At 41.0% G+C, this 16,028-nt stretch overlaps 1 protein-coding gene across 3 annotated transcripts in view; it reads left to right on the top strand.

The window, feature by feature from the left end:
- Grb14 (growth factor receptor bound protein 14) overlaps positions 1-16,028 on the top strand; it is a 106,965-nt gene that overhangs the window by 54,429 nt on the left and 36,508 nt on the right. For all 3 annotated transcript variants that reach the window (XM_034496664.2, XM_034496665.2, XM_076928821.1), the window contains one exon: positions 14,803-14,959. In XM_034496664.2, the coding sequence (XP_034352555.1) occupies positions 14,803-14,959 (157 nt within the window). The remainder of the gene's footprint in view (positions 1-14,802; positions 14,960-16,028) is intronic.

The raw sequence follows: 16,028 nt of genomic DNA, 5'->3' as shown, positions 1-16,028 counted from the left end.
AGCAAGGCAATCTCATTCCTGCTAAACTTTGATTTTCTTCCTATTAATCTCATTTTTATTAGGGTAACTTAACTGTGTCCTTAGCCTAGAAGGGTGTCACTTAGAGCATGGTTTGGGTTATATTTACAGTTTTCATTGCTTGAGAAATAAGGTTTCAGGAAGCATTCTTGATGGACAGTGTGTGTTTTAGAGGCAGAAAGCCTGGCACCTGAGTTCAGCTCTTTCCTTAGCCTATGGAGTGACCTTAGGTGTATCCAGTCATACAGTTTCTCTATGTTTCTCAGAATGCTGAATTTTCAAAGACCATATTAAAATCATTAATACATAGTAGAAGCCCAGAGAATGTGAATTACTTCTCTGACCTAAGAAAAGAAAAGTGTTTTGTGTTCATTTGTTGGGTTGGTTTTTAATCTTCTGATGTTGATGGTATGTGTGCTTTCAGAGACAATCCCTATGCGTAACCCAGACTAACTCAAATCGATACATTCTCTTCTACAACCTCCTGAAAGCTCAGAGCACAGAGAACTTACCACTGTGCTTGGCTTTAAAATACCATGCTTTATTAGCTTCATAAGTGATTTAAATTGAATGAGAAAACACTTTTAAATAAAAAACTTTATAATCATCAGGAATTTAAATTTACCGCTAAAGTTGTTACATAAAACTTTTTGTTGTAGTGAATGAATTTAATAAAAAGTTATTATCCTTTATATCGTTCCACCAGGGCCAGAAGAATGGTGTACTTTTCAAATTTGTTTCCCCACTGCTTGCTTTCTGTAAGTGTGTTTATGATTGCCATGGGACTTAAGCAAGCAGATGACTGCTATGCTGTGTTCATATCTACCTATCATCTGTCTTTTCTGGGAGCCCAGATTGAAGTACAAGATATGCAGTTAGATTATTCAGTGTCCTAGGGGTTGTTAGTCAGTGGCTGGCAGGCTGTCTATTTGCAAGAGCTAAAGCTGTTGGCATTCTTTTCAGGTTACCTGTATGACAGTGGGACTGAGTCATCTTTGATCAGGACACGGATAGCAAAGGCATAGTCTATGCAAGCTGAGTATTCTTAATTTGAAAAACAAAATATAAAGTACTCCTAAATTTAAAACTTTTCTGTGAAGCTATGTGATGTCACAAGGAAAAATGATGTACAAAAGACACTGAATAGAATTGCCTGCAGGCTCTGTATATAGGTGAAATATAAATGAATTCTGTGTTTACTGAGAAATTCTTTCTTTAGGATAGCTCATTGTGTGCACAATATTCCGGGGGGGGGGGGAAGGGGGAGGAAGGGAGGGAGGGAGGGAGGGAGGGAGGGAGGGAAGAGAGAGAGAGAGAGAGAGAAAATGAAATTTGATATACTTTCCATTCAAGCCCTTCAAACAAGGGCTACTCAGATGGAAATTACTATTATTTGTGTAAGTGCAGTTTTTGTGAAAACAAGATACTGACCTACAATTGGTATTTCTCAACATTGTTGTTTCTCTTTATTCTTCTTAGAGTTTTATCCCTTAGGGTGAAAAACCACAGTCCCAAGCCTTTTCATTATCTTTATCCAACTCCAACTTGTGGCTTGGCAAGATGGAAGGCTTTCTGCCATCCCCATAGACCAGAAGAAATCAAAGGAGCTGTGATCTACTTAGCACTGAGTCCAGATTCTTTTTAATCTTCATAAGAGCCTCACGAGGCTGCTGGTCAAACCCATTTTGGGTGAGGAAGATTGGTTGGAGAAAGGTCATTCCCCAAAGCTCCTACTAACAAATGGCAGAGGGCAGGGTTGTAGGCTAGGCTTGTCTTCCCAGACAGAAAACAGTCACAGAACAATGGGGACATGTGTGCTGCACAACCCAGCTGAGGAATGCATACCGCATGGCCATGCTCCTCAAAACAGCCTGGGCACACATACTATATACCCCTGCTATGCACAGCATTCTAGACAGACACTGTACACCCTGCTCCTTGGGACATCCTGTGCATGGCCCTGTTCCACATAGCAGCCTGGGCACAGACTGCATGCCCTGCTCTACAGAACAGTCTAGACACACACTGCATGGTCCTGCTCTACAGAACAGCCTTAGCACAGACTGCGTGCCCTGCTCTGCAGAACCAGCTATGTTACTTTCTTCTCTTACCTGTAATGCTTCACATGGGATAATTCTCGCCTCTTTTGCCAATCCACTTTTACTCTCTGACTTCGTGTTCCTCGCTGTGTCCTCAGCCTCTCTTCTAAGCCAGTGACTAAGCTAACCTGAGAATACACTGGGGGGGCTATAAGGATATCTTGGGATGTAATCACAGTAGATTGTTTTCTTTTAAAATTCACAGTATTATTACTATGCAACACATAACACCGAGTGCTGTTAGTCCTTCATACATTTTAAAGTATGAGAGGTTGAAGATTTAGAAGATGATCTGTTGATGGTCACCACCAGTCCGACTCAGATCAAATTTCCATATTCCCAGCACTGTGGACACCTGGGCTGTAATTCCATGGGAACAGGCAGTGAGCCTCACGTTATTTTGTAAACCACAATGCCTGGTCCATGTCTGGCACACAAGGCTGATTAAAAATAGCTAGAGTGATGGACAGTCTCAGACTCCTGCTTGGGGCTGTCTGAAGGGCTGGCTCTCTTGGCTGCACCCCAGTCCCCTGAGCCAGAATTTAAAAATAATAATCTCCTGTTGGCAAGAGAAGAAGTAGGACTTTTGGTAATTTCAGATACTACCTCCAGCTGAAAATATAAAGATTTTCACCCCAGTAGGGTATTTAAAAATGCTCAGTCTTTAGAAAGTTCCAAAAGAGAAATTAAAATATTATGTTGGCAACCATAACATTGTCAGACAACAATTGTAGCCCCATGGTCAGTCCTGTGTCTCTGTATTTTGGAAAATATCAACAGTAATGTAAATTTTGAAGTTAAGTTAACTCCAGCAGCCAAGTTAATAGTTGAAGAGAAATTTTACTATCAGTATTCTAAATCACAGGATCTCAGAAATATTTTCTCTCTCACACACACATGTGTGTATGCCTATATATGTGCTCACAGGACATTTTCTCAATGGTAATATAGAAGCAACTAATCTCAAATTTTCAGATGTTTAAGAATTAAAAACAATCTACTTTGATACAAGATTATAAATATATCAAGAAGGAACTACATGCAATTAACAATCTTTTGGTTGTAACATTCAATATATATATATATACACATATATTTGCTTTTTTGTTTTACATTTATTTATTTACTATCTATGTGTGTTCTGGGTTAGTGTAGACATCTTTGAGGAGGTCAGAGAATAACTTGTGCAAGTCAGTTCTCTTCTTCTTCTCTGTAGGCATCCGCTATACGTTTCCAAGGATTTCATTTTCAGTGTGCAGACTTGGCAGCAAGCTGAGCCATTGCCCCAGACAGAGAAACCTATTTGGGGTTCTGTATTTGTACCAACTAAGAATAAAGACTCCCTCTGCTGGCTGTTTCTATATTTGCATGCTTCCTAACGCAGAAAACAAGGAAAAAGCAAACCACTCTCTGGCATTCAAAAGCTAGGTGCTTTGTGACATACATCTCATTTATATATTCTGGTGTTAATGCTTAGCTCGCTAATACTTTTATCGAACATGTCATGAAGCAGTCGCAGATGAAAGAGGCATGGACACTGGACTGGCAGTGGGAGGAGGAATTCAGACAGTGTCCAGGTGGAGCCTATACAGGTTCTATGGTTCTGCCAGGGAGCAGGTACCTGAGCAAGTCATGTCTTCCCTCGCCTCGACTTCCTCCTTTCTAAGATGAGGGTGTTTGTCAGTTGTCCAGCCTGAATTCTGCTAACTTTTATTATTCTCACAACATTGTATTTTTTTTTTTTAAAGAATAGGAATATGCACACTATGCATTTCACACTGATACATGAGAAACATTTAAAAGAAACAAAATTACAGCCTGGATATAAAGTGGTTGTCCTCTAGAACTGTCATAGCCTGGGAATGTTAGGATTTGGAAAGTGATTTTTGCTTTGGGTGCAATTTAAAGTCTATAGAGTAACACATAAGTATCACAGAGAGACTGTATATAGCATATACCATTGGCTTTTTGGCACTATATATTACATAATAATGTCATTCAATATACCTCCAATTAAACTGCAACTGACCTTTTATGGTAAAATTCATGTTGAGTTTCCAAGACATGAAATTATGGGAAAAAATTAAAAATCAATGAGGACAAATAGTTCTTAACAACGCATGGATAGATGCTGTTTGTCTCCATAAATGTGATGCAGCTGAATGCATCATGTCTGCGTTCTTCTTGTTTGTTCTCCTTCTCTCTATACTCTTTGCCCTCCACCCTTCCCCATTTGTCCTTTTTTCTCACTGTGTGAACTGATTTGAACTTTTTCACTTAGACATGTATAGTGGTTATTCTGGGAATAAATGATTACTTAAAATCTGAAAGGAGACATCAGGCTAACCTTGTGCCCAACACAAGCCTAACTAGTGGTTTTCTACCATAAGGGTAGGTCAGTGTTAGCATTTGAGAAGGTTTGTATCTTGTAAAGAGGAATTAGCTCTAAATGATTACATGTGTCTTAAAACACTGACTATTTAGAGACATGAAGTCATTTGGAAGTTAGCATGGGATTTTGACTAAACCCTTTATAATACACATTGGATTAAAATGCACATAAATGTAGTGTGTTTGTGTGTGTGTGTGTGTGTGTGTGTGTGTGTGTGTGTGTGTGTGTGTGTGTGTAGGGCCATGAAAGGGGTCTTGGTTTTGGTTGAAGCACTGGCTGGAAAGCCTGGAGATCCAACAGGTGTCCATTGCCTGTGAGGGACTGGCATCTATTCCGCTGTGCTCCCAGAATCCAGGCTCCTAACAGGTGGCATGGAACTCCATTGACCTACACTATTCAGTCACATTCAGGGCAATGCCACCCTGCCCGAAGAGCACAGGTAGAGGGCATGACTACAGGCCTCAGGCCCTAGAGAGATTTACATACTAATGAGATGCCTGAAGGCAGAGGGTAGAGCCAATTAAGCATTCTTCCCCAGCCCCTCCCCCTCTCCCTCTGTATTTAACTCAGGTCTGCCCTGAGTTTCACTGGGGTGCACATCCAGATTCAACCATCATCCATCATGCCAATAAAGCCATTTTGGAAACCCAAGGACTTTCTCCTGTCTTTGGGGCCGTGCAGTGAGGAACCGTGGAGAAGGCTTTTAATGAACCACTGTAGCCACAGTCGTTCCTGGAGGAACTTTCAGCATTCCCAGCCACCCTACCCACATGCGCGCCCATGCACACCACACACACACACACACACACACACACACACATGTGCACATATGTATATGTCGGTAACTTCAGATGGAAGCCTATATATGAGCCAGATTTTCATATGTGGCAATGTGGAGTCTCTTTCTAGGTCAACTTTAGAACATGCCCAGTAAGGGTAAGGCTTCATGGGGCTGCTTTTGCCCAGGAACGCAAACTAATTTGAAACATTCTAAATCCTTTCCTATTGCATGCACTCTGGGCCTAGTATGCAGAACTAGATAGACCTTGGCTACTCAGGTTCTTGAGTCTTGAGTCTTGAGTTTGTTTGCTTTGAGCAGGCACTCTTCACAACTGTTGAAATGAAGCAGAACTGCAAGCAAACGGCTGCTAAGCCATGGAAAGTGTGGCAACCATCCATCCAGTAGTCTTAAAAGTAAATTACATTAGGGATGAACTTAAAGACCCTGGGTCAGTAGGAGCTTGAGGGACCTGACTATGTAAACGTTGATCTTCCAAATGTGAGAAAAAGAAATCTGGGACAGATCTTCTGCTATTAGTATTGAAACCCATTTTCCATGATGGTTCCATTGAGCAATCTTTCCCTTGCCCCTACTGAGCAGAGACATGCAAAGCTTCTATTTTAAACCTTATTACTGTATTCCCAGAGAGTTTTAGGAGATGCTTTGTAATTCGGGTGTGGTAGACTTTGTTCTCCAGTTTAGTGGTCCCAGGGGAAACAGGTGCTCAGCACATCTGGGTGAGACCTCCTTTCTCCTCCTTGGTCTGCTGGTAACTGTGAAGCTTCACTAGTTCTGCTAAAGCAAACCCAGTCTTACTACTGTTATTGTTGTTGTTATTATTATTATTTGCTTTTCTTCCTTCCTCTGTACCTTTTCTCATACTGTTTGCTTTACCCAGGTTATTCCCTGTGTGTTTTAAGTTTTTACATAACCTCAAATATGGCAACAGGCCACTTTAAGTCCCAGATTGGGCTTTGTTCAGCTGAGAAATTCTATGAAGACTTGCTAATATTTTCTCTTTGGTCTGCGTGTGTGGTTTCAAACTTGAGGGCTTGATAGTGTTGCTGTGGAATCCCTAATGTCTCCCATGGGGCTACAGACAATGAGTTCATTCACCATAGAATATCACTGTTCCATTTGTCCGTTGTGAGCCCCGTGTTCTGCTGGCTGCTGAAGAGAAGATAGGAAGCAGCTCTGATTGATATGTGGTGTTCGGAGTAGCAAAGGTTTTGGGATTTGATGGCACAGGCACAGCACAAATGGAATAGACATTCTGGCCTTAAATTGGAGAGGTCATTGAGATTTCCCTCACAGAAGTAATGGTGTGTCTGAGACTTTAGGGAAGAAAAGTAGGTTGCAGGAGGAAAGTTCAGATAGTACCTGTAGTAAGTGCACTATGCCACAGGGTACTGTGTTCTGGAAGGAGCTAGGCATTTGTAAGAAACTGAGTGCTAGTGAGGGTGGAAAGATCGGGGAGGAGCAGGTTGTGTGGAATGAAGGTGAAAAGCAGACTAGGGATAACGAATGGTCTTTGTTATGTCAGTTCCCTGAGGGTTAATATTAGTGACATTTGCATGCTTTCAATTACTGTAACTAATTACAAATGCATAGTTTCTGCTCAGGTGCAATGATTGTGAAATATTTCTTTCAAATTTAAGACTTTGTTCCGTGGTGTCTCTAAGCTATGCCCTCCTTTGCTCTCAGTATTTCACACCTAGGAAAAGTACAGTAAGGGTACAGGAAGCAGCAGCTTTGAGTTACTAGGGGCTGCTGGAGCAGAGTTGTTTTTGAGATCCATTGTTTGAAAAGCAGAGATATGGAATGAGAACTAATGAACGCATTATTTCCATCCCCTTAAGCAAACACACAGGCTTGTATAATTCAAAATCCCTGCACCGTTTCCTCTTATCTCTGGCCACAGCATTCCTTATTTAGAAGAATGTGAAGACCCAAGGCTGCTCTGACCTTGCTATAAAAATATTTGTATGATTTAAGTACATTTGCTATCTGTTAAAAAAAAACAGCAAGAAATCTTAAAACATCAGAAAATGTTTTATAATCTTTCTTTAGTTGCTAATAACTTTGGATGAGTTATAGAAACAAACTAAGCTCCACTTTGGGTCCTCGTTCAGGGAGCTTTTCTGTGGACTTTATGTCTTAACTTTAATATTCTAGTAATTATATGTTAGTGATAGAAAAATGGATACACAGGATTAAAGAATGAAACTTAAACATTTTTATAATTATAATTGCAGTAAGATTCATTTAAAATATGTTTATTATATTATTTTAAATTTAGTACTAGTTAATAATAACTGAGCTAAAAATTTTTCTAAACTAGACACTTCAGCACAGGAGCAAGCGGGAACCAGTCATTCGCCACACATTTTTCCTCTATGTTTGTTCCATTTTCTTTCTCTCACTCCATTCTATATGTTTTTAGAAGCTGTGTTCTCTCTATTATCCTCAGAGAAAGCCAAGGACAGTGAGGGCAGGACTGTGGAACATTTATCAGTTTCCCATGATGGCAGTTTGGAAAACACTTGACAAATACTCACTGGAAAATCCTCACTCATCCCCACTGCTCATGAGTGCATTCAGCTTGGAAGGGACTGGGGATCCCCTTGGCATCCACTAGTATGGTCAGCTGTGGAGAGAGAGAGAGAGAGAGAGAGAGAGAGAGAGAGAGAGAGAGCTTGCTTAGTGTCTGCTCTGTCTTCCTGGGCTTCTCCATATAATAATTTACACTTAGAGTAAAATTCCAGGTTATTTCACAGAAATCCACAGTGTTCTGAGAACAAGGCACTGCATATTGCCCTCACTCTCAGCTTCTCTCTCTCTCTCTCTCTCTCTCTCTCTCTCTCTCTCTCTCTCTCAATCTCTCTCTTTATTTTGGTTCTTTTAGACACAACCTTCAGCTTATATTGAAGTATTTTGTCTCTCAGTCTAGAGGTTATAGGGCCCACACATGTTTTTCTGAAGTCAACCAATTTTTTGTTTCCTCTCTAATTGTTGTGTCTTTTATTTTAAAAGAAAAAAAAATAGGTGGATTTTGAAATCTCTTTTCTCTATTCACTTTGGAAAGAACAGGAGCTGCTGGGCCAAGAGTCTAAAGACATTCTGTTATATCCCTGTAAATGGATGCACTCACCGATACTCCAGACTGTGTAAGGAAGGGGTGTTGGTGAGTGACTACTCACCACTGTGACCAGTGATTCTCATGCTTCAAGCGTGTGCTATTCGAACAGATATGAAGCTGTAAACTGCTTCTAAGGTGCAGACGGTTCAGTTTGTTCAGTTTGTCAATCATCCATCCACGTGGAAGGATTGCTCATCATACCCATTGTTTATCCAGTGGCATCTTTGCGCAGTCTGCTTATGCTAGGGAGATGCTACAAACAGACCCCATCAGAGCTGTGTTTCACTTGTTACTGAACTGTCTAATCCATTGGGAAGCAAATCCTAATCCTATTCTTTGGATCCAAGCAGAATTTCATTTGGTGTACAATTTCAAATGATATTAGTCTTCTTGTCCTATTTTCTTCACACTATAAAGCAAGCTGGGAATTTGAAGGACTTAACTAGAAATGTATTATATCCCTTTATTAAATAGCATGATTATATAAACATCAGCCCTTTTTATCTTTCAGGCTGCAGTGGAAACAGGATACTAATGTTATGCTCTAAGGGTTCTGAAGAGCAATGTGCTACTTGTTTTCCCACGATCCTTCACAGTCCCAGCTTGAGGTGTGCACGCATCAGTCCTGTGTCTTCTGTGAGGAACTGATTTCTTTTTCTTAGATAGGAAGGTCTTAGTGTACTAATGCTTTTTGCAAGAGGCCTAACTCCACTTGAGAGTGGAAGCTTACATTATCTTTTCTGTCGTCACATATTTAAATGAGATAAGAAGACATAGAACAGAATTCTCAACAGCTTTGTGCACAAGTGACGTAAAAAGTTGCTATAAGCAAGTGGGTTCCAGAGACCCCACGATGTGCTGCAGAGAAAAGCTAACCTAGATGATATCTCACCTCATCTCTCTCTCTCTCTCTCTCTCTCTCTCTCTCTCTCTCTCTCTCTCTTTCTCTCTCACACACACCATACTCTGCATAAGCACTACACAAACATACATACATACACACAATATACGCTGTGCATATGTACACATACATACACACACAAACACACACTGCACATACCTCACACATACACATACCTTACACATACACATACCACACACATATGTACATATACTTATATAATACCACCCATATAAACATGTATCCACACATAACACACAGGCATATATCCACATCAATACATATACAGAAACATATATATTTGAAAAACAGCAGCATTAAATATGTTTTTTTTCAAAATCAGTCTTTGAAATGGAGTTCAAACCAAAGTATTATTTCTTTATTAAAATCAATAATTAATTTGTATTTCGTAAATTTCAGCTGGTTTTAAGCCTTGTTCAAGGAAAATTTGGGTTGACATTGTTTCTGAAGTTTAATTTTCTGGCACTTATGTGCTAGCGATAGATATAATTGATACATATTATAGAATAATGAGGCTCTTAGTTTACATGTTCCAATTTTTAAAATCTGTAACAACGTAGGTTGCACAAAGCAGTGGCATTTCCTGGATGGGCAATTAAAATGTTCTCTTCTCAGCCCTTTGCCTGCTCTGTACTTTCCTTGCCCTCATTTACAATCTATCATTGCTCCCGAGTGTCTCTAACTTTTGCATTTTTGTAGTTTCTTTGAAATAAAGGGTGGGGCCAGAAAATGAGAAGCAGGCTTCTCTGTCAAAGGTGATAAGAGTTTGCTGTAAGAAAACACATGGGGTAGTCAGGAGGTAGAGGAGGCCTTTCCTGCTTGCCCATCCTTCAGTCACCCTTCCTGGAGTTTGGCTCCAGGATACATCAGTGCTCCACTAAATCAGGTGTATTTATGCTCAGCCAGTGGTTATACTCTAATGGGTGTTGGCAGGAACACCCTCTGGAGTTTGATCCAGTTCTCTGTAAGCACAGCAGCATGGGGGGGGGGGCACAGTGGAAGCATCCTTAGAAAGTCATCCCTGGTCTAGCCCAGACCCAGATGTTGGAGGCATGCCCTTAGGAGCAACAGTCTACTTAGATAACATGGCCCAATGAGACTCCCCAAAAATCACTATATAGGGAACTGCTAAAAACTAGATGATAAGAAGGAAAGTTCAGCAACAATCCTGACTGGCTTTGAACATGTGCTTTCAGATATCAATGGCTGCCATATTGAATCAGTTTCTACTTGAGATTTTTTTGTCCCCAGTGGAAAGTTGTATGTAGAAACAACTTTCCTGAACAGAGGTATTATTGAGTAATTGTATTTACCATGGGGGAAGATAGTTTCAAATTGAATGCCGGGAAGATAAGTTGAATATTTAGTGTGCAGAATGCTCATAGGCTTTGCAGTGGACGGATCCACTCAGCATGGCTTGATTAAGCCAGAATGACTTAAGCTAAGTTGCTATGGTACAAGTGTAAATAGTGAATAAATAGAAGATTTTCCCAGGCAGGGGGAATGCTTGCTAGAACAGGTGGGAAGGATGTACCACAGAGCCCTGAACATTCAAAATAACCTTCTGAAAAGGAGTTCATTGGAATTCAGGTGGAACATAAGTAGGGATTTTCCAAAATAAGTATTTTTTTTTTGTGGGTAGAACACAGATGTGAATTGCAGGTGGAGCCTCATATGTGATAGGAAAGATGGCTTGCAGGAACATGTCATGTTTTTCCTAGGATCATAGAGTGACCCATTCCATCAAACCTTAATTGCATTCTGGAGAGCCACAACCCTAGCCTGATCACCTCCACTCTCTCACCCCCCACCCCCGCCATAGCACAGGTCATATCACCACTCTGAGATTAGGTTTACAACATAGGAATTGTGTTGGGCACAAACATTCAGCATATTGCCATGTGCTTTCTTCACTTGGGTTGCATCTGCCCAGGGCCAGTGTCTTTGTGATGAGTACCAGCTCTGATCTACATCTCCTCCTCATCCATAACTCTGGAGAAAAGAGATCCCATACAATGATTGTTGAACAAGTTCTGCTGGCTCTTCCAACACTGGCCTCTGAGTGACTACTTTTGTCATGGTTGCTTTCAAGATGCCTGGCTTGCAAGGTTCTGGGGTTCCACTAAAGCCAGTGCCAGAACTCCAGCCCAGCATCACTGAGCTGGAGTGGGGGTGCTGTCACATTGAAAAGATAGCTGGTGATGAGTGAGAGAGAGTACTTCGAAAAGAAGTGACACAGCCCCAAGAAGAGGGGTAAGAGACTGGGATCCAAGGCCAAGGAAGCTTGCACTGTGTCCTACAAGTGTTTTAATTGTCTGTCTGTCTGTCTGTCTGTCTGTCTGTCTGTCTGTCTGTCTGCCTGCCTGCCTGCCTGCCTGCTGCCTGCCTGCCTCTGACTCAGTCTCTGTCTCTCCATCTATATCTCCATCTGTCTCTCTCTGTGTGTCTTTCTCTGTCTGTCTGTCTGTCTGTCTGTCTGCCTCTCTCTCTCTTAGCTCAGGCTAGCCTCAAACACACTTTGTATCCAAGGCTGGCCTTGGATTCCGGATCACCCTCTCTATACCTTTCAAATCCTGGGATTACAGGATTGTAAATTGGGATTAGAGCCATGCCTGGCTCTAAATACTCTTATACAGTTTGTTCAGCTAATGTTTTCAAGGCTCACAAAACAGTGATCCGTTCTCCACAGCCTTTATTCTGTGGAGATGTTGTTTTCTTTATTATATTATCCTCTCATTGATATACAGAATACTTTTTCTCCTTATGTCACCTTTCCACTGGGAGATAGAGCTTACTTCATTGTGATATAATAAAGTGTACTTTAAAAACTGATAGGACAGAACTGGCACATTGTTCTCTACTGCATTTGCTTGAATTACTGGGTGTGTGTGGATGCTGATATTTCTATGATAGGAATGTTTTCTGTACTGCATTTTCTTGCTTCTCACTTTGGTGTGTTTTCCCAGCTACACGATTGCTCCATTTCTATGGGCATGTTTATCTTATTAACTTAATACAGATAAGACTTGATCCTGGGAATTCTAACACAGAGCGGGGCTTGGTGAATGTTGTGTTACCTAAGTTGGACAGTCTGTGTTTTAGTATCTCACTTGTGATTTGCAGAGTGTTCACAGAGTGTAAGTTTGCTTCTCGTTCACATGGATACTCCTAGTGGGGTATTGTCCTTGAGGTCTTTTAGGGACAAGGACTCTGTCTGCCCATGGCCTTCCTCTCCTCAAGGCCTGTGTAGTTGTTTTTATTCCGTGGGAGGGTGGTGAAAGACAATCAGGGCATGTGGTAGAATTTTATGAGACAGATCAGGAGGCTCACTGTTCCATGGGCTTGTGTTCTGCTGACTAAAACTCAATTCCATAGCCACGCAGATGGGAAGAGAGAAAAGGGACGAAGGACAAGCAAATACCTAGCCAGCCCTTGCCAGAGCCTCCATACTTGAATTGGAAATATCTTTCCACATATGCTAATTGCATTCTGGGTTTCATGGTTACATTTTAATGTAGAATAACCAACGTTTCTTGGATTATTTACAAAATCTAAATATGGAAAGGAAAATGTAGAATATTAAAAAGAGGCTCATAGCTTTAATAGACCAGAAAAGTAAAGAAATGAAACAGTAGTGATTGAATGGAACTTAATTTAGATAATACAGAAAGGATAGAAGTTGCTGAATAAAGAGACTTTGGTACCTAAGGAAGGTGTGGATGCACAACATTTAGTCAGCATGTAAGAAAATGAAATGCACAAGGGCTTATACAGGGAATTTATGCCCAATCAATAAATTTGATGACTTATAAGAAGGACATTTGAATGCAATAGCTAATAAAACTCTACCTATAGAATAGAAAATATTTGAAAGTCATATACCTGATATGGCCTGTTTCTCTTTCTCTCTCTCCCTCCCTCTCTCCCTCCCTCCCTCTCTCTCTCCCTCTCTCCCTCTCTCCCTCTCTCCCTCTCTCCCTCTCTCCCTCTCTCCCTCTCTCCCTCTCTCCCTCTCTCCCTCTCTCCCTCTCTCCCTCTCTCCCTCTCTCCCTCTCTCCCTCTCTCCCTCTCTCCCTCTCTCCCTCTCTCCCTCTCTCCCTCTCTCCCTCTCTCCCTCTCTCTCTCTTTCTTTCTTTCTTTCTTTCTTTCTTTCTTTCTTTCTTTCTTTCTTTTGTCACTGTTGTTCTTTTTCAAGAAAGGGTTTCTCTGTGTAGCCCTGGCTGTCCTAAAACTCACTCTGTAGGCCTTGCTGGCCTTGAACTCAAAGATCCACCTGAGTCTGCCTCCTGAGTGCTGGGATAAAGTAGTGTGCCACCCCCACCTGACGACAATTATTTGCAACTCAAGAGAAGAAAGCAATCAGAGTCAGAAATGAACTATACAAAGTCTCTAAAGACAAATGGTCAGCTGATAGGTATATAGGAAGGTACCAAGCAATGAGAAGTAGAGATCAAAAACTCTGTTAAATGCAGAAGAAGTTGCTCTGGAGATAATGTAGACAAAGGGAGAAAGGACTCCATTCTCATTCGGTAAGAAGAGTATATTAATAAGCATTATGAAAAATGACACCTGATGTTTCTAAAGAAACTAAACACAGAACTACTATGTGACCCAGTGGACAGACACTCAAAAGATCTGAAATCTAATAGAATTTTGTAGTTTCACTCACATTGTAATGGTGCAATGATATGGAAACTACCGGTGTCCTATTGATGGGAACAGAAGTAGAAAAGAAGCTGTGGTGTTAATGCATAGATATGATCATAATGGAATACTATTAACCCTTTAAAAGGAGAAGAATCCTGAGTTGAGTGTAGTAACTTTGTCTATAATTTCAGCATTTGAAAGGCTGGATTTTTTTGTTTGTTTGTTTGTTTATTTATTTTTAAAGAATGTTTAGAATCTCCATGCAAACAAAAGTTTTGGTATGTCTGAGGAATTATTAAGGTTGTGACAACTGGCATGGTAAGAGCCATGCGAATGTGGCTGGCATTATTCCATGGCCTGTGTGAGCCCTGGATTGAGTTACTAAGAAGATGTGAGTTGGCCATGAGCCTCTCTCTCTCTCTCTCTCTCTCTCTCTCTCTCTCTCTCTCACCTCTTGCTCGCTCCCTCCCTCTCTCCCTCCCTCCTCCCCTCCCTCCCTCTCTCTTTCCCTCCTTTTCTCCCTCTCTCTCTCTCCCTCCTCCCCTCTCTCCCTTTTCTCCCTCTCTCTCTCTCTCCCTCCTTTCCTCCCTCCCTCACTTCCTGAGTGTGGATGCAGTGTGACCAGCTACTTCCAGCTCCTGTTGTCGTGACACCAAATAGTGCAAGTCTCTTGGGGCTATGCATCAAAAAGAAACCCATCAATCTTTAAGTTGCTTTTGATAGGTGTTTTGTCATAAAAAGAGTAACCAAGACAATAAGCGCAAATATCTTAGCTCGTTGTTCTCTTGTTTCTCACAAACACAGGTGATTAAAGTTTACAGCGAGGATGAAACCAGCAGAGCGTTAGAAGTACCCAGTGACATCACAGCCCGAGATGTTTGCCAGCTGTTGATCCTGAAGAACCATTATGTGGACGACAACAGCTGGACCCTTTTTGAGCACCTGTCTCACACAGGCGTAGGTAAGGACACAGGATCTCTGCCTAATGGTTTTCCTTTTGGGTACACAACCTATCAAATGACAAAGACTTTCTTCCCATGCAGAAAAGTAGAACAATTATGTTGAAGATTCCATGCCTCGTTTAGGGCCATTAGTTTGCAGACAGAGAAGGCACAAAATAGAAATAAAGGCAGAAATGCTGTAAATTCGTCATCTCTACTTAAATCATGATGGAGATACATCCATTTTCGGACCAAAACATAGAGTTAAGTTTCATAGGCAAATCTCATAAAAACAGGAAAGCTTTTCAAGACAACAGTAGAAAAAGATTTTGTTTGGTCTCCTTGTGAGTTGGTTGGGAGTGTATGCTCTATTTTTTTTTTTTTTTCTTAGAGAAATAAATAGCATTTTTATATCCAGGACTTAAAATAGCAATCTTTTTTAAATCTTTAATGGGATGCATCTCTGGGTTGTGAATTGTGGGGAGAGAGTTTTAAACTCTTCTTTTAATCAAATATAAACTATTTATTGGCCTCTAGAGTGAGAACAAGGTTTGGCAACAACTTTATTTTCTACTTTTTTCTTGTTGTCGGTACTAAGGTAGGATGGAATGCTTTTGCGTTTAAGTGGATGAGAAAGAAAGGAGTGAGTTAAGACGAGCTATGTTATTCATTTAACTTTGCGTTAGCTTCATATGGTTGCCATGACAAGTTACCATGAAGTTAGTTGCTTAAAACAATTCAGCTTACCATTTCATACCTCTGGACATGTGAAAGCAAAACCTTTGGTTGAAATCAAGGTTTGTGTGCTTCCCTTGGAGACTTTAGGATAGAATATTCCCCTCCCCCTGCTTCTCACAGGCTACCAGTATTCACTGGCTTGAAGGTACATTATTCTTATCACCCTCCTTGGTCAGATACCCTAGTTCTCTTGCGTCTATGTTGAATCCTTCGCTTTTGGCCCAGCAATGTTTAGGACTTCCTACATCACCTACAGCAGGGCCGTTATTTCAGATTCCTGACTTAATCATACCTGCAGAATCTCATGGTTGTTTTTTGAGGGAAGGTGTTCAAAGTGCCACAAATTGCTTC

The sequence above is a fragment of the Arvicanthis niloticus genome, chromosome 2 (assembly GCF_011762505.2).
Source record: "Arvicanthis niloticus isolate mArvNil1 chromosome 2, mArvNil1.pat.X, whole genome shotgun sequence".
Classification (NCBI taxonomy): domain Eukaryota; kingdom Metazoa; phylum Chordata; class Mammalia; order Rodentia; family Muridae; genus Arvicanthis; species Arvicanthis niloticus.
Note: the sequence above shows the minus strand (reverse complement) of the source record. Positions and strands in the feature narration are given on the sequence as shown.